This window comes from Carettochelys insculpta, chromosome 6 (genome assembly GCF_033958435.1).
Source record: "Carettochelys insculpta isolate YL-2023 chromosome 6, ASM3395843v1, whole genome shotgun sequence".
Lineage (NCBI taxonomy): Eukaryota > Metazoa > Chordata > Testudines > Carettochelyidae > Carettochelys > Carettochelys insculpta.
Genome location: NC_134142.1, coordinates 13378990 through 13399791, shown reverse-complemented (window position 1 = coordinate 13399791; position 20802 = coordinate 13378990). Strand labels below are relative to the sequence as shown.

Here is a 20802-nt window from a genome sequence, read left to right as displayed (position 1 = left end):
GGAGCACCAGTTCTGGTGCTGAGAGACAGTGTACACAGCATCGAGTGCAGCCAGCGTCTCCAGGTTGCTCCTCCCTGGTGTTTCACATTTGTGCATGTCTGTCCTCTTCAGAGTCTTCATTGCTCTCATGACTGCTTGGGCTTTGCACATACCACAGCGTGATGAGGTGCTCATAATACTTGCCACAAATGTTTTAACCTGCATGGGTTCCATGTGAGCCTTGCAATGTTGTCCGCATAGGCATGAAAAAAAGCACGAAAACCCTTTCTGCCATTGCTTTCCAAAGAGAGGAAGAAGAGAAGAGTGCCCTGTGGATGCTTGTGGCATGCGCACACACAGAGCAACAGGAATCGGGTAAGTACCCACAGCATCTTGCTGACGAACTTGAAGCTGGCAAGGCTAATGGGAACACACATTCTGTTGGCTTTGTGTGCCAGTGTGGACATGCAGTCTTGACTTCATAAATTTGGGTGCTAGAAAATCAACCTTGACAAATAGTTTTCATAAAAAAAGACCTCAAAGATTTTGCCAATTCAATCAGTACATACTGCCTGGTCTGAGTTAACAGCTTTGTGGGAGATTATACATTTTAATCACTGTTTTGCGATTGCCAGGTACTATATACATATAAAAAATACTTGAGGCCTTGTCCAGGTGGGAAATTTATTTCAGTGTAATATAAGGCATGAATTTAAGATGCTATAGTTATACAAGGATCAATCCTATGCGGGTGCTTTTTTCAGTTTATCTTACTGTGTAGGAAGGAACTTAGGTGATACTAAAAAAAGGCACCCTGTATCATAGTTAACATCTATTTAAGTTATGCTGGTGTAACAAAATTTCCTATATATGCTGCTTAACATGTCTGAAATCATTTATTTTAGAGGAGCAGGGAAAGGATGCACATTCACTTAAGTACACTGACACCTAAAAGAAACTGCCCAGTTAACAATGGCTTGGTATGGGACCAGCTTAGGGAGAGCAGTGAATGAGAAAGTAAATCACAGTCACACCATTTTTCAGGCAGGAAGGGGCAAGTTATCTAGCCTTTTTGAAATTCTTGGATATTGTTGAGGGGAAGGGAAAGCATTAAATTAAAACTGAATTAACGTTTAAATAATTATAGAGTGAACGGTACCTAACGTATCAGACAGCCAGATCAGCCCTTCAAACTTTGTTGGTCATGATGGTATCCATGTCTTGTCCTACACACAATAGGTCAGTTTTTAGAGCACTGCCTGATTGCCAAGAGAGGCTTAAACCCAGAGCTGCCCACCTAAATGCTCTGTCCACTGGGCTAAAGGGCTCCTGGTGTGTCATATGTAAGACATGGGTGATGCTTGTTCCACCAGGTGGCACTCCTGAGACCTCAGCTGGACTAATATGCCCAGTTTTGGGAGTAAACAAAAATGCTGAATGGTTTAGAAAACCTAACTGCTGCGGAAAGGGTGAATGAATTGAACATTGCTAGTCCAGCAAAAAGAAGAGTGGGGAGCTGATTAACAGCCTTTAACTATGTTGAAGGTAGTTACTCAGCAGCTGTTGCTCCATGTCTACGTAGAACAAGATGTCCTCAACTTCATTTGCAGTGAGGGAGCTTTGGTTCAGTTATTAGGAAAAATGTATATAACACTAAAGACCATCAGACATTGGAAGGTTGGTCACTGTCACTGGAGGTTTCTTTAAGAACACATTAGCCAAACTGTCCGAGTTGATGACAATTATACTTAATCCTGCCTAAGTACAGGGTTTCGATGATCTTCCTGCTGACGTGTCTGATTCTTGGAGCAGTTCTACTTGTATAAATACTTGAAAAGTAGTTAGGCCAGTAAGTGAAAATTACATCGTCACCAGTATTTATCAGACGTTCCTGGGAGCCCCAGGTTCCAGTCCCTGCTCCAATGACTAAGTCAGTGGTCCCCAAACTGTGAGGTTCACACCCTTAAAAGGCATGCAGGCACATTTGTGAGGGCACTGTAATGGCAAGGCCCAGGCCAGCCCCCCCACAGGATGAGACAGAGGCAGCACAGTAAAATCAGGAGTCCTGTCAGACAGAAGAGATTAATTCAGTTTAATTAAGTAACTCAGGTTAATTAGGCAATGCACGGCAAAACATTTTCAGGCACCTATCTCTGCTCCAGAGGGACACTTTCTACAGCCTTGTAGGTTTGCTCACCTATTCTAGATGCTAATGTCTTGGGGGGGGGGGGGTGTGGGGGGTGTCATATGGGGAACAGTGAGTTCCTTAAAAGTTATAAATCTTCAGTAGCGTTTAGAGATTTCAAATATATTATCTGTAGACCAACTGAATGCGCTTGGTTTTAATGTACACCTGCCCTGCAGGTGTTTGCAATGTTAACAGTCCAAGCTGTGAGGTAAAGGCCCTGTAGATGCATTATGCTATGTGTAAACAAGTGCCAGTGGAAAGGAACATGTTAGGTTAGACTGGGCCAACCCTGCTTCTTTTCTGGGGAGAGGGGGTAAAGAAATGTCTGAGCTCCCCTTCTGAGGCTGTGGGGGAGTGAGAAGGGAGTGTACTTATCCTAGCACACAAGTGGGCTGCTGGGGGTTTGTTTTTCAGTGCTTGTACACTAGCCTTCCCAAGACACCCTTAGATTTCAGGTAGAGGGATGCCTGTCATCAGTCCTCTACAGGACAGCTGTAAGTCAGATGTGACCCTGGATTTGGAAGCCACAGCACTTAGTTCCTTGGCGTGCTTTATTCATAAAAACTAGTATTCATTCTGGGTCTGAGTCCCTGGCCTTTTCCATCAGTAATTATTGTCACCTATTTTTAACAGATAACAGTGCCTTCTAGTGTCATTATCTCACCAGCACCACAGATGCCTTAACGTGTCAAAGGAGATGTAAACCTGTAATTGCAGGGACAAAAGATCCAAAGGGCATTTTTATAAAGGGGGCTGTAGTATTCTTTATGCAAAAGATTCCCAGGAAGACTACTGATAGAGAACATGCTGCTGCTTTGGTGTGCTATTGCAGCTTCCACCCATTGGCCAAACAGGTTACTCCAGAGAGTGCCTGCATTTGAGGCTGCTGTGTGCAGGGTTATATGGTGTCAGGGTGTGTGTGTCACTCTGCCAGGGATATGTGTGTTTGGGGAGTGTGTCAGTCTGTTGGGGTGGATGTATCATTTTTTCTGGGTGTGGGTGTCACTCCGGAGGGTTTCACTCTGTTGTGGGGGTGTCAGGGTATGTGCAGCAGCCAGAGGATGCCAGAGGGTGTGTGTCACTCTGCTGGGGGGGCTGGCACGCTAGCAGGATGTGTGTGTGCCACTGTTGGGGGGTGTCAGTCTGTTGGGTAGTGTGTATCACACTGTTGGGGGGGGCAGGGTGTGTGTAAGTCACTCAGGGGTATCTGTTGGGGTGTCAGTCTGTTGAGTTGAGAGATGTCAGGGTTTGTGTGTGTGTGTGTGTGTGTGTGTGTGTGTGTGTGTCTCCCTCTGTTGGGGTTGTCACTCTGTCGGGGGGTGTATGCGTCACTGCTGGGGGTGTCAGGTTGTATGTTTTTCACTTTGTAGGGGGTATCTGTTTGTGGGGGTGTCAGTGTATGTGTCCCTCTGCCGGGGGGGAGTCTGTCAGGGCATCTGCATTGGGGGGGTGTCAGTGTGTTGGCGAGGTACCACGCTTTTGGGGTGTTTGTTTGTTGGGGGGGTGTCAGTCTGTCGGGGAGTGTCAGCATGTGTGTATGTCCCTTTTGTCAGCGGGTATCTGTTGGGGGTGTGTGTCTGTCTGTCAGGGTATCTGTATTGGAGAGTGTGTCTGTCGGTGGGGGGTGTGAGTCCATCAGGGTGCTTGTGTGTGTGGGTGTCAGTGTGTTGGAGGGTGTCTGTGTTGGGGTGTCTGTCAGGGTATCTATGTTGTGGGGGTGCCAGTCCGTCGGTAGGGAGTGTCTGTGTCGGGGGGGTGTCAGTCCGTCGGTAGGGTGTCTGGGGGTGTATGCCACCCTGCCGGGGGTGTCTGTGTCGGGGGGTGTCAGTCCGTCGGTAGGGTGTGTCTGTGTCGGGGGGGTGTCAGTCCGTCGGTAGGGTGTCTGGGTGTGTATGCCACCCTGCCGGGGGTGTCTGTGTTGGGGGGTGTCAGTCTGTTGGTAGGGTGTCTGGGTGTGTATGCCACCCTGCCGGGGGTGTCTGTGTCGGGGGGTGTCAGTCCGTCGGTAGGGTGTGTCTGTGTCGGGGGGGTGTCAGTCTGTCGGTAGGGTGTCTGGGTGTGTATGCCACCCTGCCGGGGGTGTCTGTGTTGGGGGGTGTCAGTCTGTCGGTAGGGTGTCTGGGTGTGTCTGTCACCCTGCCGGGGGTGTCTGTGTTGGGGGGTGTCAGTCCGTCGGTAGGGTGTCTGGGTGTGTATGCCACCCTGCCGGGGGTGTCTGTGTTGGGGGGTGTCAGTCTGTCGGTAGGGTGTCTGGGTGTGTATGCCACCCTGCCGGGGGTGTCTGTGTCGGGGGGTGTCAGTCCGTCGGTAGGGTGTGTCTGTGTCGGGGGGGTGTCAGTCTGTCGGTAGGGTGTCTGGGTGTGTATGCCACCCTGCCGGGGGTGTCTGTGTCGGGGGGTGTCAGTCTGTCGGTAGGGTGTCTGGGTGTGTCTGCCACCCTGCCGGGGGTGTCTGTGTTGGGGGGTGTCAGTCCGTCGGTAGGGTGTCTGGGTGTGTATGCCACCCTGCCGGGGGTGTCTGTGTCGGGGGGTGTCAGTCCGTCGGTAGGGTGTCTGGGTGTGTATGCCACCCTGCCGGGGGTGTCTGTGTCGGGGGGTGTCAGTCCGTCGGTAGGCTGTCGGGGAATGTCTGTGTTGGGGGGTGTCAGTCTGTCGGTAGGGTGTCTGGGTGTGTGTCACCCTGCCGGGGGTGTCTGTGTCGGGGGGTGTCAGTCCGTCGGTAGGGTGTCTGGGTGTGTGTCACCCTGCCGGGGGTGTCTGTGTCGGGGGGTGTCAGTCCGTCGGTAGGGTGTCTGGGTGTGTGTCACCCTGCCGGGGGTGTCTGTGTCGGGGAGTGCCAGTCTATCAGGGGTAGCTGTGCTGGGGCGTGTCTACGTGCGTCGGGGCCGCCCGCGGTCTCGGCCGCTCAGGGGGTCGCCACCAGCGCTGGCCGGCCGGGCTCGGTTCCCTGGGCAACGGGCTGGCGACGTCAGCGGCTCGCGGAGCCCCCTCAGGCCGCGGGCAGCAGGGGGCGCGGGCACGAGGCGGTGGTGCGCAGAGTCTGCCAGGCCGGGCTGGAACCGGCAGCCCGAGCCGCTGCCGCCGGGCCTCAGCCCCCAGCCCCTCAGCCGGCCGCGCAGGGCGGCGGGGCAGGCGATGAGCGCAGCGCATGGAGCCGCCGGCGGCCAGCCCGTCGCTGCCTCCCGCCCTGCCCCGGGCGGGCAGCAATGAGAGCGGCAGCGAGGCGGAGGAGCCGGGCTGGTCCGGCGCGGCGCTGGCCTCGCAGGCGCTGCTGCTGGCGCTCATCTTCGCCCTGTCGGCGCTGGGCAACGGGGCCGTGGTGCTGGTGATCGCCCGGCACCGGCAGCTGCGCACCGTCACCAACGCCTTCGTGCTGTCGCTGTCGCTCTCCGAGCTGCTGGGCGCGCTGCTCTGCCTGCCGCTCGCCTTCCTGCGCCTGCTGAGCCGCCCGCGCGGCGCCTGGCTCTCCGGCCGCCGCCTCTGCCTGGCCAGCGCCGCCCTGCACGCCGGCCTGGGCATCGCCGCCACGCTCACCATGGCGCTGCTCTCCTTCGACCGCTACTGCGCCATCGTGCGCCAGCCCCGCCGCAAGATGGGCCGCCGCCGCGCCGCCCAGCTGCTGGCCGCCGTCTGGCTGGCGGCGCTGGCCTTCGCCGCGCCCTGGTACCTGCTGGCCCAGGCGGCGGGGGGCGACCGGCCCGCCGCGGGCTCGGCCCGCTGCACCTACGTGCTGCTGCCCGGCGGCTCGTCGCGCCTGGGCCCGCCCTACGGCGCGGCGCTGATCGTGCTCTGCTACCTGCTGCCCTTCGCCCTCATGTGCTTCTGCCACTACAACATCTGCCGCGCCGTGCGCCGCTCCGAGAGCCGGGTGCGGCCGCTCACCGCCTACGGCCCCCTGCTGCGCTGCTACGGCGAGATGCGCACCGCCACCACCGTGCTCATCATGATCGTCTCCATCATCTGCTGCTGGGGGCCCTACTGCATCCTGGGGCTGGCAGCCGCCGGCGGCCACCTGCCCTTCTCGCCCACCGTGGACGCTGTGGCCAGCTGGATGGCCTGGGCCAACGGCGCCATCAACCCACTCATCTACGCTGCCCGCAACCCCAACATCTCCATGCTGCTGGGCCGCAGCCGTGAGGGCGGCTACCGGACTAGGAACAACGTGGCTGCCTACCTGGCTGCCCGGGGCCAGAGCCTGGAGGCCCGTGGGCGGCCCGGGCGAAGCCAGGAGCGCTATGCCCACCAGTGGCCCAGTGGCCCCCCTGCCAGCATTCTCTCCTTCTCCAGCCCAGCCAGCGGCGGTGAGGTGGCCATGTGGGCTTGCAAGAACCCAGCCGTGCTCTTCTGCCGCGATGCCCAGTCCGACAAGGCTGCCCTGCCGCCCAAGTCTGACACGGCTGACACCAGCCTCTGAAGCATTCAGGGACCTCGGGGTGGAGGGAAGAAAGCTGCCTGACAGCAAGCTGGCTGGGGTTGCAGAACAGACTTCTGCCCCAAGGAAGGACCAGACCTGAGACGTGGATGGCTTAAAAGCAGGCTGAGCAAAATGCTCGCTAGTGGGAAGCAATTTGCCTCATCCAGGAGGCTGTATTGGGATGAGCTGGGGGTACTTTTCCAACACTGATTCTTAATGCCAGCCTGGGAGACAGAAAGGGTCCTGGGACAGCTGTGCTGGGTCTCCCACATCCAACAGGGTGAAGATGCCAGGAAGAGCTGCTGGGATGAGCTCAGCACAGAGCTGAAAAGAAGTACCTGGGTACAAATCACTCTATTTCCTGGTGAGCAACATCTCAAGTTTACCAGAAAGGTGCTCACAGGAAGTTAAGAACAACAAAACACAAGCCACCTGACCACTGGGAACTATTAAGTGCCAAAGTGAATGAAAGCTCGGTATTGCAGATCAAAGACACACACAACTATTACACTGTGAAAACTGCAGCTTTGCAGGAGACAGTTGTTTTAACCCATTATAGGTGGAAATATACAAAGTCTTGGACTGTAGGACACAAAAATCTGATGCCATAAAAGCATCTTGACATTCATTTTTAAATCCCAAGCATAACAAGAAAAAACCCTTGCGGAGATCAGCAAATTTAAAGAAATTATGCAGGGTAGAAAGATGAAGCTTGAAGCCCTGTGGAACTTGTAATCGTTTCTTTTCAGTTTGTACATTCAGGCTATGTCAACACAGTGGGCACAACCGCATGAGAAATACATGGGTGCCTCAAAATAGCCTATATTGAAATCTATTCGAAATAAGGTACGTAATTTGTGCAGGGCAACTTGCATAGTTTATTTTGAGGTTAGGGCACTGTCTAGACATAGCCTCAATGTCAGAATTATTACAAACAAGAAAATACCATACTCTGAGCCAGAGAAAACTGAAGAAAAGATAAAATATGGGTTTGGAATATATGAGGCATCATACAGTTTTCAGAATTGTGAATTTCCTGGTTGATATGGAAAAATATAGTTAATTTAATCTAACATCCTTTCAGCACATTTATATGAGCCACTGGAGAGAGGCATTTATTTCACTGAATGAGAGAGAAAGCAATGGAATGAGCCTGTAGTTTGTATTTCAAGGCGCACAAGTGTATGACTGGAATGGCAGACATTATCCTGCCGCCTGCATAACATAGCTGACCCAGTAAAATGTAATAATATTTGTAAAACAGCTTTGATTGCCAGTATGGGTATCATTTAAAAACAGAAAGAGCACAAATCAATATGTTGGAAACAATTCATATGAAATGCTGCTACACAGCCAATCTTATCTCGGGATTTATGGATTTCTTTATTTTTCCTCAGAGGTTCAGGATCTCAAAGCCTTAATACTTTTAATTGGAAATGGGATTCAGGCCTTCAGTTAGTACCTTCTCCAAATTTAAATGTGAAGAAATAGCCAGTATTTTTCTTGTACAGTAATTCAATTAAATTCAATTAAATTAAATTAAATTATGCTTTATCAGGTTTTTCAACTGTTTGTGACTCAAGTGGATGTACTTTGTTATTTTGTAAATGAGACACAATATAAATGGTCTTTTATGCAAGAGATTAAAATGTTTCTGTCTTCTATCATCCACAAGGTAAATATGAAAGGACAAAGGGGTGACACAAATGCTCTGACAATGAGGAGACATTTAATGTTGGATGCAATTTTAAAATCATGATAATTCGTTGTGCTTTTATGTGTAGTTTTCTACTCATGACTTTATTATGCCCAAACTTACATAAGTGAGAGAATAGCTCTAAGGATCAAAATTCTCTCTATAGGACATATGGTTTGAACCTGCAACTAATACTAAACATCATGTCTGTGATGAGAGTGCTGCCTGTTCCCTACAAAGTGGACTGAAACCACCTCATTTCATAGAGGGCAGTAAACAGTGATAGGATGGTAACAAGTTTTCATAGGGATAGAAAAGGTCTTTACTGCCTATTCTTTTACTTCTCTGGTCTGCCCAGCAGCAGGTTGCTACAGAATTAACTTGTCTTTAAGTGCCTTTTCTTTGACTTTAAAATAAGAACGAAATCTTAGCAAAGGCTTTTCAGTTTGCATACAGTTTGTTTTCCATAATTTATCTATTTGGATTTATGCATGCTAAAAGGTCACCTACCCATATGCTCCATCTATATTGTTTTATTATAAAAGCATCTATTTGCTGTACAGGTACAACATTAATAGGAATGTATAAAGGGAAATGATTTCAGAATATTATTTTTGAATTTTTCTTCATTGAATTTATTATAATTGTGTAAGCCCAAGTGTGTCAGCAAGAGGAAATGAATCTGCTACTAAATCTGCTGAAGCCCTGTGCTGTACGTGTCAGTGGTCTCAGTGCCTCTGGGGTTAAAGATGCAAGCAGCCTTGGCTTATGCCACACCCCCGACACCCAACAAATAGCAACTCTAGTACAGTACTGTGCTTGGGCAATGGTTCAGTATTGGCTCCAGTTACATCTGCTCTTCAGATACTGAACCACCCGTAGCTAGTTTGTGCCACACACTGTAGTTATGTGATCAAATTCCAGCTTAAGAAATTACCTTCCATAGTCTTGAAACATCCCCTGAATTTTCAACTAGATATAATATTCTTCACCTCCCTGTCTTAGATCTTGTTGCTGAGTGCTGCTAAACCTTTTCAGACATACGTATGTTGATCTGTGTTCTTTTCCTATCTGTTTAAGGTCCCAAACCCAAAATGTTTTCACACACAAATAGTTTCACTTCAAGGGAGAGTACCTGTGTGACTAAGGATGGTTAGAGAGACAGGCCATTAAGTTTTATGAAACTCTGAATTACAGTGAATGAAAAATCTTCAGCTGGGAGCATGAAGATACTAAGATAAGCATCAGCAGAGATACTTAGTAATTTCATTAAGAGGCATGATCTATAACAAGATCATTGATAACAAGTAGGATGTTTTCATATCACTCTCCTATTTGAGAGTCCGTTGATGATTGACCCACCCAATTCTGGAACTGCAGATCTTGTTACAGAAGAGGCAGGGGGTGGTAGCTGTTGGAGGGAGAGGTGGGGCAGTTTTTGCAGCTCTTTCCTTCTTCACCTGTCCTCATCTGCACTGCAGCAGGACCTTTCAAATGGCTTCAATGCTGGCCCTGTTCACCTTTTCCAGGATGCTAGTATTCCTGCACCTGTCCTCCCAAGAGATATTTAGGATTCTTTAGGTATACTATGTCCATTGTTTCGCCCTTATCCACAAGGCTTGTTATCCAATCAAAGAAAGCCATCAGATTGGTTTGGCATGATTTGTTTTTTAAAAATCTATGCTGGCTGTTAACTATCAGCTTATTTTCTTCCACATGTTTGCAGATGAATTCCTTAATTACTTTCTCCATTATCTGTCCTGGCACAGAAGTTAAACGTACTGGCCTGTAATTCCCTGGGTTGTTCTTAGTCCTCTTTTTAGAGATGGGCGCTATGTTTTGGAATTAACTTGGTCTAAACAGACGAACCAAGAAATTGACCGCACTTGTCTTTTGGTTATAATCTGTCTGCTAATGTCTTTATTTAATTTGTTATTGTTGTTATGCCATAGCTGACAAATGAAGAATAAACCAAACCATTTTTAATATTTAGGGGCTTTCTGGGCAAAGCTGAGAGAACCAACCCTGGGTAAATTGCTTAAAACCAGGCCACTTACAGCCTGAACTGGGGTTTCTTCCAAGCCAACCACAACAGTCCCTCTGCGAGCCCCTCTGGCCTGCTAGAAGTTACACAAGCAAATCCCACAGATTCTCCATTTGCTCCAAGTGCCCAAACCGGTAACCCACCTTACTCAGGTGAGAAGTTATGGAAACCATTTTCACCAAATTCACACATTCTTCCAGCCCCCAAAGGGAACAGACACATTCCCAGGTCAATTTAGATCTGACCCAAAACAGCACACTGTATCAGTCCTTTGGAATCTCAAATATAAAGGTTTATTAAGAAAAAAAGAAGAGAGTGAGAGAAAAGATTTAAAAGTGGTTAAATTACATATATCAGTCAAAGCTATTGAATAATAAAACCTGCTATCTTGAAAGTGTCTGGAAATACATCCTTTGAGGGACAGATCCCCACTGCATACAGGTTTAGTTGATAGCTTAGATGTAGTAGCAAACTGCTCCCCAAATGGAGGCTAAGAGCAGAGGTTTGGGGACTGAAAGACAGATGGCCACAGCCAGGGTCACCTTTATAGTCTTGCCATGTGGACGGAAGCTCCCTCTTCCTGAACACGTACTCAATGGTGGATCACCTGATCAAGTTACCTGTTGGACCATTCTACCATTGGCCGCATGAGGTGCTGAAATACATATTCAGTGCCTCATTAGCATGCCAGCGGCCACAGCTCTTTGAAATTACTGCCGCTCGCTGCTGCGCAGCTCATCCAAACAGGGATCCTTTTGGAAAGGACCCCGCCAACTTCAAAATCCCCTTATTCCTATCTGCTGAATAGGTGCCCTGTTTTGACGAGCCCTGCAGCAGCGAGCCACAGCAATTTTGAAGAGCTACAGCCGCTGGCATGCTAATGAGGCACTGAATATGTATTTCAACACCTCTTAAGTAATCTTGGAAATGGCCATTTGCACGGCCATTTCAAAGATCTGGGCTAGTGTAGACACAGCCCAAAAGAGGTATGCAAATAAGGGAAATTGAAAATGCAAATGATTTGCATAATCTCTTTTCGGAAGAGATTCTTTCAAAAGAAAGCAAGCAGAGTAGATGGGACTCTTTCGAAAATAAACCCCATCTTCGAAAGAATCTTTCTTCCTGAAACAAAATAGGAAGAATGGAAGAGGGAGTTTATTTTCAAGAGAGCCCCATCTACGCTGCTTTCATTCTTTTGAAAGAACTTCTTCTGAAAAGAGAATACGCAAAAAGCACAAGATATGTAAATCAGTGCCTCATTTGCATTTTTGATTTTCTTCATTTGCATTCCTCCTTTGAAAGAGGAATGCAAGTGTAACTGTGGCAAATGACACCTACTGCATGTTATTCACTAGTGCGGATCCCCAATCACTTCCAAAACCATTCACAAACCCCCAAAGCCAATTCTATTTTCTATGATTATTTTTATATATATTTTATTTTTTTCACAGACCCCCTCTTGTGCCCCTACAGGGTCCATGGACCCCAGGTTGGGAACCACTGCACTGGATGTCTACCTGTAATTTAGATGTAATTCTCGTCTACTATACATATATATTTGAAAACAAAAAGCAGTCAAGTAGCACTTTAAAGACTAGCAAAATAGTTTATTAGGTGAGCTTTCGTGGGACAGACCCACTACTTCAGACCATAGCCAGTAGTTTGTCTGTCTGTCTGACCCAGAACTCCTCCTAAATGCTAAGAGCTAGGAACACCAAATTTGGTACATAGCTTCCTCTTATAACAAAGCATCATAAGGGGTTGGTTGTGCCAGACAAATGGGGTGTGCCTGGAATGTGATTGGTTTTCATAAAACCAAACAGACAAGAGCTGGACTCACCGAATCAAGTAGAGTCCTCAATACAGAGCTAACGTTGAAAGACACTGCACCAAAATGAGACATAAGAGTAAGTTGAACCTGGAATAGTATTGCTTCTCAATAAACCTAGTAGATAAGAGATAAAATGGAGAAGTTTGCTGTAGTGCTCTGCTCTGGCTAATTCAGGGGTGTCCAACCATTTTTTACTGGAGGCCACCTGGTAATTTCTTACGTGTTACATGGGGGGTGAACACAAAAAGCAACACTGTTTTTGAAAATGTAATCATTTAAATAAAGCATATACATTTCCCTTTATTTAAAACATTAATTGAGTTAAGAACCCGAGCAATGCCAGGTAAATCTGCAACGGCTATATCATACCATAAAAAAACCGTGTACTTTACTTTTGTATTAAAGCCATTTAAGTCCGTGTCTACACATGCAAGCTACTTCGAAGTAGCGGCGCCAACTTCGAAATAGCGCCCGTCACAGCTACACGTGTTGGACGCTATTTCGAAGTTGAAATCGACGTTAGGCGGCGAGACGTCAAAGTCGCTAACCCCATGAGGGGATGGGAATAGTGCCCTACTTCGAAGTTGAACGTCGAAGTAGGGCACGTGTAGACGATCCGCGTCCCGCACCATCGCAATAGCAGGGGCCGCCCTGGCGGCCATCAGCTGAGAGGTTGAGAGACGCTCTCTCTCCAGCCCCTGTGGGGCTCTATGGTCATCGTGTGCAGCAGCCCTTAGCCCAGGGCTTCTGGCTGCAGCTGCGGCAGCTGGGGATCCATGCTGCATGCACAGGGTCTGCAACCAGTTGTCGGCTCTGTGGATCTTGTGTTGTTTAGTGCAACTGTGTCTGGGAGGGGCCCTTTAAGGGAGCGGCTTGCTATTGAGTCCACCCTGTGACCCTGTCTGCAGCTGTGCCTGGCACCCTTATTTCGATGTGTGCTACTTTGGCATGTAGACATTCCCTCGCAGCGCCTATTTCGATGTGGTGCTGCCCAACGTCGAAGTTGAACGTCGACGTTGCCAGCCCTGGAGGACGTGTAGACGTTATTCATCGAAATAGACTATTTCAATGTAGCGTGCACGTGTAGACGTAGCCTAAGAGTATATGTTCACTACCCAGGATATTGACCTGGCCAGGGTTGATCTTCCAGGGTTCAATTTTGTGTGCCTAGTGGGGAATGCGTGAAATCAAACTATTGGTGCTCGACGGTTGGCCCCTGTACTCCTCAATCTTGCAAGGAGGAAGGGAAGTCAATGTGAGAGTTTCTCTCATCAACCTCCCTGAGTGAGGATGAACAGGTAAATCGATTGTAGAGAAGTCGATTCCAGCTACACAATCGTCATAGCTGGAATTGTGTATCTACAATCAACTTTAAGGTCTAGTACCTGACCTAAGATTTGTCCCTTGGCACCTTGCTGATGAACACAATTCCATTCATCCTTTCCCAATACTAGAGGGAAGGTGACGGCATGTAAGAAACTTGCTTGGCTGTTGGTCAACTCAAAGTGAACTTTGTTCTCATAAGTCTCTCTTGAGGTACTTGTGTATTCCTATACAAGGTTAGTGGAAGGGATCCACGTAGAAGGTCATGCTACAGCTTCATGAAGAACAAAACCAACTGATTCCTCTATGGACTAAGAGCCTCCAAGTCATATACACAGACATAAGAGTGAGACATATTTATTTTAAATCACTGAACCGGCAATTCCCTCACAAAAGAATAAATTTAATTTGATTATCCAGCCCAGTAACATACACTGACCTCGTCCCAGTATTAGGAAAAATACTCTGAATAAAAGGGTCACATTTCTATGATGAAATTGAACATACCAAAGCATTTCTTCTCCTTGCTGAACTACACCCATGGGTACTGTGCTTAAGCTGGTGAGTTTTACAGAACATTTGATAATATATTAGCCCCTGGGTTCTGTCCAGTTTTGAATTAAACCTCTCCGTGTGGATCTTTTCCAGAAAATGAGTCAAGCTGTAATCTCTTCCTTCCTTTTGTCTGGAATGACCCATTACAGAACACTTCATTTAAAAACAAAATTATTTTCAACAGATGTTACCGTTTGACTTGACTATCCAGCTAGCCATCTCCACACAACTGTGGCAACTTGAAATGCAGTGGAACATAACCAAATTAAAGATTTGTCTACCCTGTCCATAAGGCATCCCAGGCCCCAGCTGTGGCAGTGTGTTTCAATGCTGAGATTTCATAGATAAGGGCCGTGTCTACATTAGCCAAAAACTTCGAAATGGCCCTGCAAATGGCCATTTTGAAGTTTACGAATGAAGCGCTGAAATACATATTCAGCACCTCATTAACATGCAGGCAGCCGCAGCACTTTGAAATTGACACAGCTCACCACCGCGCAGCTCGTCCAGACCAGGCTCCTTTTCGAAAGGACCCCGTCTACTTTGAAGTCCCCTTATTCCTGTGAGCAGATGGGAATAAGGGGACTTCGAAGTAGGCAGGGTTCTTTCTAAAAGGAGCCCCGTCTGGATGAGCCGTGCAGCAGTGAGCCATGTCAATTTCGAAGTGCCGTGGCCACCCGCATGCTAATAAGGCGCTGAATATGTATTTCAGCGCTTCCTTAGTAAACTTAGTAAAGTTTTTGGCTAGTGTAGACATAGCCAAGATGTACAATAGTTTGCTGAATCACTCTGATGGCATTGTTAACCAGATAGGGAACAAAAAAGCAGTCATGCAGCACTTTAAAGACTAAACAAATAATTTATTGGTGGCTGAGCTTTCGAAGGGCAGACCCACTTCTTCAGATCTGGGATAGTGCTGAAAATGAACTGACAACAAATATATAACAGATAGCAAACAAACAAAAAAGTAAATCAACTGACAAGTCAGCTGAGGCGAGGGGCAGGGAGGAAATTACTTCTTGCAAATATTTATTAAGTAAAGTGACTTGCCTGAGATGCCTATGGATAACGAAGATGGGGAAGCTGTCTTTTAATGTTGTGAACAAGACACAAAAAAAGTCATTCTTCCGCTCTACTCTGACCTGGTTAGGCCTCAGCCGGAGTATTGTGTCCAGTTCTGGGCACCGCAGTTCAAGAAAGATGTGGACAAATTAGAGAGGGTCCAGAAAAAAGCAACAAGAACGATTAAAGGTCTAGAGAATGTGACATATGAAGAAAGGCTGAAAGAATTGGGCTTGTTTAGTTTGGAAAAAAGACAAGGGGGACATGATAGCAGTTTTCAGGTACCTAAAAGGGTGTCATAAGGAGGAGGGAGAAAACTTGTTCTTTTTGGCCTCTGAGGCTAGAACAAGAGGCAATGGACTTAAACTACAGCAAGGGAGGTTTAGGTTGGACCTTAGGAAAAAGTTCCTAACTGTCAGGGTGGTCAAACAGTGGAATAAATTGCCAAGGGATGTTGTGGAATCTCCATCGCTGGAGATATTTAAGAACAGGTTAGATAAGTGTCTATCAGGGATGGTTAGACAGTACTTGGTGCTGCCATTAGGGCAGGGGGCTGGACTCCATGGCCTCTCGAGGTCCCTCCCAGTCCTAGTATTCTATGATTCTATCTCCATTAAGGCCAACATGCAAAGTGTCAAATTTGAGAATAAATTCCAGTTCAGATGTCTCCCTTTATAATCTGGTGTTAAAGCCTCTTTGTTGTAGGATGCAGATTCTCAGGTCTTTAATACTATGCCCTGCTCCGTTGAAATGCTCACTGACAGATTTGTGTGTATTCAGATTCTTAATGTCTGATTCATTCTTTGGCGAAGATATTGTCCAGGCTGTCCAATATACATAGCAGAGAGTCACATATCACACTGGTTGTGGTACAGGAGTATGGGCCCCTGAGCCTGCAAATGACATGGTTAGATCCAGTATTGTTGTCCCCAGAATAAACATATGGACAAAGTTGGCAATGGGGTTTGTTGCAAGGAAAAGTTCCAGGACTAGTATTACTGTGGTATAGCCTGTGGTTGTTAGTGAGACTTTTCCTGAGATTGGGTGGTTCTCTGTAGGTGAGAACAAACCTCTCGTTCAGAGCCTCTTGGAGCATAAGTTGCAGGTTGTTCATAATGCGCTGGAGGGGTTTGAGCTCAAACACAAAGCAGACATAAGGAATTTGAATACACATAAGCCTGTATGTGAGCATTTTAATGGAGTGGGCCACACTGTTAAAGACCTCACAATATGTCTTAAAACAAAGAGACTAACACCAGATTACAAAGGGAGACGTGAACTAGTGGTCGTGCTCAAATTTGATACTTTGCTACTTGGCCTCAATAGAGAGCAATTACTTTATGCATTACAAAGACAACTTTCCCATCTTTGATATTTGTAGTGCTCTCAGGCAAGTCACTTAATAGACACTTCCAGTAAGTCAGTTTCTCCCGCCTCCTCCCCTCCTTCTGTCCTGTGTACCTGATTTGTCAGTTTTCATTTCAATTTTTTTGTTTGTATCTCCGTTACATAATCATCATGCCAATTCACTTCCAGCACTATTTCCAGTACAGCACTCTCTCTACTTGCCGTAAGTAAATTTCCTCCCTACCTTTCACCTCCCCACAGCTGATCTGTCAGTGTTCTTTTTTTGTTTTGTTTTCTCTCTCGCTCACATATTCGTCATGCCAGTCCATTTTCAGCACTAGCTCCAGATCTCAAGAAATGGGTCTGCCTCACGAAAGCTCATCACCTAATCAGTTAGTTTGTTAGTCTTTAAAGTGCTACAGGACTGCTGGTTTCTTTTGCGAAGATACAGACTAACACAGCTACCTCTATGTGACTATTCGGATAGGGAACAAATGCCTACAGGCCTTGGGACTCACACACTTTTAATAGTTTACTGAAAACTTCTCCAGCTTCTTTACCTGCCATTTGCAGAATGCCAGTATAATCAGACATAGTAGTGTACAGCTTGGGAAAATATTGCATGTCAGTAAGCAGCAAGGAAAAGAACCCAGCTATATTTTGGCTGCCCCATGCTGAATGTTACCTTCCCTGTACCAAAGCTAATTCATGATCTAGTGCATCCTACCAGCAAATCGCAGTCATATCTCATGTTTATCACATCACATGCATTTCATTTGAGTGACATGAATCCCTATCTGGTCTAAAGTTCTCCCACTGCCAATGCAACAACAGGCTAGTGTTTGGTGATACGCAGAGTGGAACATGCAGGGCTGGAAAATATCTAAATGTGTGGCTGTCAATACTGTGTTTTTCTGCAACGTGAAAGAGCATTAGTGGAGCTTTTCTAGCTCTCCTTCTGACTGGAACATAAACCCATGAGCCAGGAACATATACACTAATCTAGACTCCATTTATAGAACTAACTGCTAGCTGAATGCTGACTGTATATTCTTCAGTGAGGAGAATGGATCTGCATCATTTTAAAAACAAATAGAAAAGTGAATTTGCCTAGTTTATCAAAAGTTTAGTTTTCTGAGCTGAGAGTGCCCGTCAGATGCATAGTGAAATGACCGTGTGAAGTTCTTACCGCCCACATGTTGAATGTCACTGTATCCCATGTTCCCTAATCAGTAATGGCACAAATAATGATAATCAATTTTGCCACAAATATATTCAATAATTAACAAGGCTTCAGGCAGCCAATATGGACTGAGTTAAGTGTTAGTGCATAACAGAAATGAGATACATTAGCAAATTGAATCCACCAGAGCCAGTTCCTACAGCCCTTCACAAGTGAATGTGACCAGCCTGCTTTGGGCTGCTTGCTAGTTTTCAGCCAGTCACACATACACTTGTGGTATATGGGGAAAAGTTAGAGTTTCAATCTCTGGGAATTGCTCTTTGCTCCTCTAAATATATGTAGTTTGATATCGTTCCAGAGTTTTGCCAAATGGCATAAATTTCCTGTCTATATAATTAACCCCTGTTGCTCATACAGTGTTTCTGTTGTTGGTTCGTGATAAATCTGCATTCCTTCCAAATGAAGTTAAAACATTAGGGCTACGGCTACACTACTATCCCCTTTTGGAGACAGAATGCAAATGAGGGAGATTGAAAATGCAAATGAAGTACTGATTTACAAATCTCAGGCTTCATTTGCATACTCAATCGTGTTTCTTGAAGAGGCTTTTCTGAAGACAAAAAACAGCTGTGTAGATGGGGCGGGGGGGGGGGTACGTCGAGAAAAAAAACTGTTTCCGAAAGAACCCTTCTTCCTGAAACAAAATAGGAAGAAGGGTTATTTTGAAACTTTTTTTCCCCCTCTCTCTGAAGGAACTGCAGCCACACAGCTGGTTTGTTTTCAGAAAAGCCTCTTACGGAAAGGCGATGGAAGATTTGTACATCAGTGCTTCACTTACAACTGTCAGTCTCCCTCATTCGCATTCCTCCTCCGAAAAGGGAAGGTAGTGAGGATGCAGCCCTAGTTGCCCAGCCAAAAGAGCATGGCACTTGTGTTACACTTTGCTAGATCTTTCTTAACAAGTTTGGCCAGTTTGTATGGTTTCCCTGTTTAGCATGACCACAGCAGTTTATGGGACTCTGTAAGGGCTTATAAACTCACTCATGAGCCAAAGCCCAGTTCATAGACCAACATCTCATACTAAGAAAGTCACAGTTAAATGCTGTCCCCAAAATTTTACATTCAGTTATTTGTACAGCTCAGTGGCTATGTCTACACTTACAAAAAACTTCAAAATGGCTATGCTAATTGACGAATACTAATGAGGCACAAATGAATGTTCAGCACCTCATTAGCGTGCCACCAGCCACGGCACTTCAAAAGTGCCGTGGTTTGCTCACCTGCAGCTCATCTACACAGGGGTCCTTTTCGAAAGGACCCCGCCAACTTCAAAATCCCTTATTCCTATCAGCTGATATTGGCAGGGTCCTTTCAAAAAGGACTCCCGTGTAAACAAGTCCCGGGACAGCAAACTGCAGCACTTTCGAAGTGCCATGGCTGGCAGCATGCTAACAAGGTGCTGAATATTCATTTCAGTGCCTCATTAGTATTCTTCAATTTTGTCACTAGCATGGCCCTTTCAAAGTTTTTTGTAAGTGTAGACATGGCCAATGTGGCTAAAACGGCCTCTTACATGCATGATTAAAATGATTTTTTTTTAAATGCAGCTTCAAGGGGAGTTTAGGTATAATATATGCCATTGTGGCTATTCCTGGCCCCATAAACTTGCACACATTTAGGCATGCAACAAAAATGTGCTTCAAAGCAGTGAATGAAGTGGGTCTGTCCTATGAAAGCTCATCACTGAATAAATCATTTTGTTGGTCTTTAAAGTGCTACGTTTCTGCTGTTATGTTATGTTGGAATACAGAGTAACACAGCTACCTCTCTGTTATTCTTAACTGCAGAGAACCATGGGCATGTTGGAGTCCTTCAGTGTGGATGGCTATCAAAGTTTCAACAGCTTGGCAGTGCCACCAGATGGCACTGTTGTTTTCTGGAATGGCCCTTTGCTGTTGAGCGGTATCATCGCTGGCGCACACAGAAAACAGGTGAAACAGAAAAGTCTGGGAAAGCTCTCCAGACATGTTGCTCAGGTCAGTGGCACCTCCTGACTAAGGAAAGGACGTTGATGTTGGGGGGGGAAGATTCCTTTTTATATATAGTACCCGTCACTAGTCTGGGATCTTGGCCCAGACTGACCCTATTGGATGGAAATGTAAAACAGGGGTGGAGATGGAAGGGGGAAGACATCCTGTGGGTTTTCCCAGGTGGAGTTTTCCTTGCGGGGGGTGGGAGGGGAGGAGGATTCCCACCTGCAGAACAAACACGAGCTCCATCCCCACACACCATTGATCCCAGGGTTTGTATCCAAAGCCAAGGATAACTGCAGATGTTCTCTGGCTTCACACTAGCTTCCCTCCCCAGGCAGTCTTGCTTGTATATCAGCTTTGCACCAGCTCACTTGCATGCTGTGGGGGGTGATAAGAACAGCCACACTGGGTCAGATCAAAAAGGTCCATCTAGCCCAGTATCCCATCTTCCACCAGAGGCCAATGCCAGGTGCCCCAGAGAGCATGAACAGAACAGGTAATCATTGCGTGATCCTTCTCCTCTCATCCATTTCCAGCCTCTGCCAAACAGAGGCTAGGGCCACCATTCCTACCCAGCCTGGCTAATCGCCACTGATGGACTGATCCTCCACGAAATAGCTAGTTCTTTTTTGAACCCTGTTGAAGTCCTGGTCTTCACAACATCCTCTGGCAGGGAGTTCCACAGACGCACCATGAAAGGAAACTTCCTTTTGCTAGTTTTACACCTGCTCCTCATTAATTTCATTTGGTGGTCTCTAGTTCTTGTGTTATGGGGACAAATAACTTTTCCTTATTCACTTTTTCCACACCACTCATGATTTCATAGACGTCTGTCATATCCCCTCAGTCTCCTTTTTTTCTAAGGTGAAAAGTCCCAGTCCTTTTAATCCTTCTTCAGCTGGCACCCGTTTCAAACCCCTGATAATTTTTGTTGCCCCTTTCTGAAGCCACTATCTTTTTTTTTTTTTTTTTTTTTTTTTCTTTGAGATGAGATACACATGCTTATTCCCTATAAGCCCTGTCCTCCTGGATCCACAGTCCCCATGCAGGGCTCTCCACGGCATCCAGGCTATAGAGTTCTCTGACCACATCCCACGGATTCCAACCAGTTTCCAAAATGGCCTGAACATGGCACCTACTGGGCTGTA

The 20802-nt window shown here is 46.8% G+C and overlaps 1 protein-coding gene across 1 annotated transcript; it reads left to right on the top strand.

The window, feature by feature from the left end:
- Positions 1 to 5187: 5187 nt before the first annotated feature.
- GPR135 (G protein-coupled receptor 135) lies at positions 5188 to 8351 on the top strand. Its single transcript, XM_074998664.1, has one exon. The coding sequence runs from the start codon at positions 5315 to 5317 to the stop codon at positions 6578 to 6580; it is 1266 nt and encodes a 421-aa protein (XP_074854765.1). The 5' UTR covers positions 5188 to 5314; the 3' UTR covers positions 6581 to 8351.
- Positions 8352 to 20802: the final 12451 nt, after the last annotated feature.

What these genes read in the sequence shown, in the direction of transcription:
- GPR135 (XM_074998664.1), top strand. Translation starts at nt 5,315, where the DNA reads ATGGAGCCGCCGGCGGCCAGCCCGTCGCTGCCTCCCGCCCTGCCCCGG.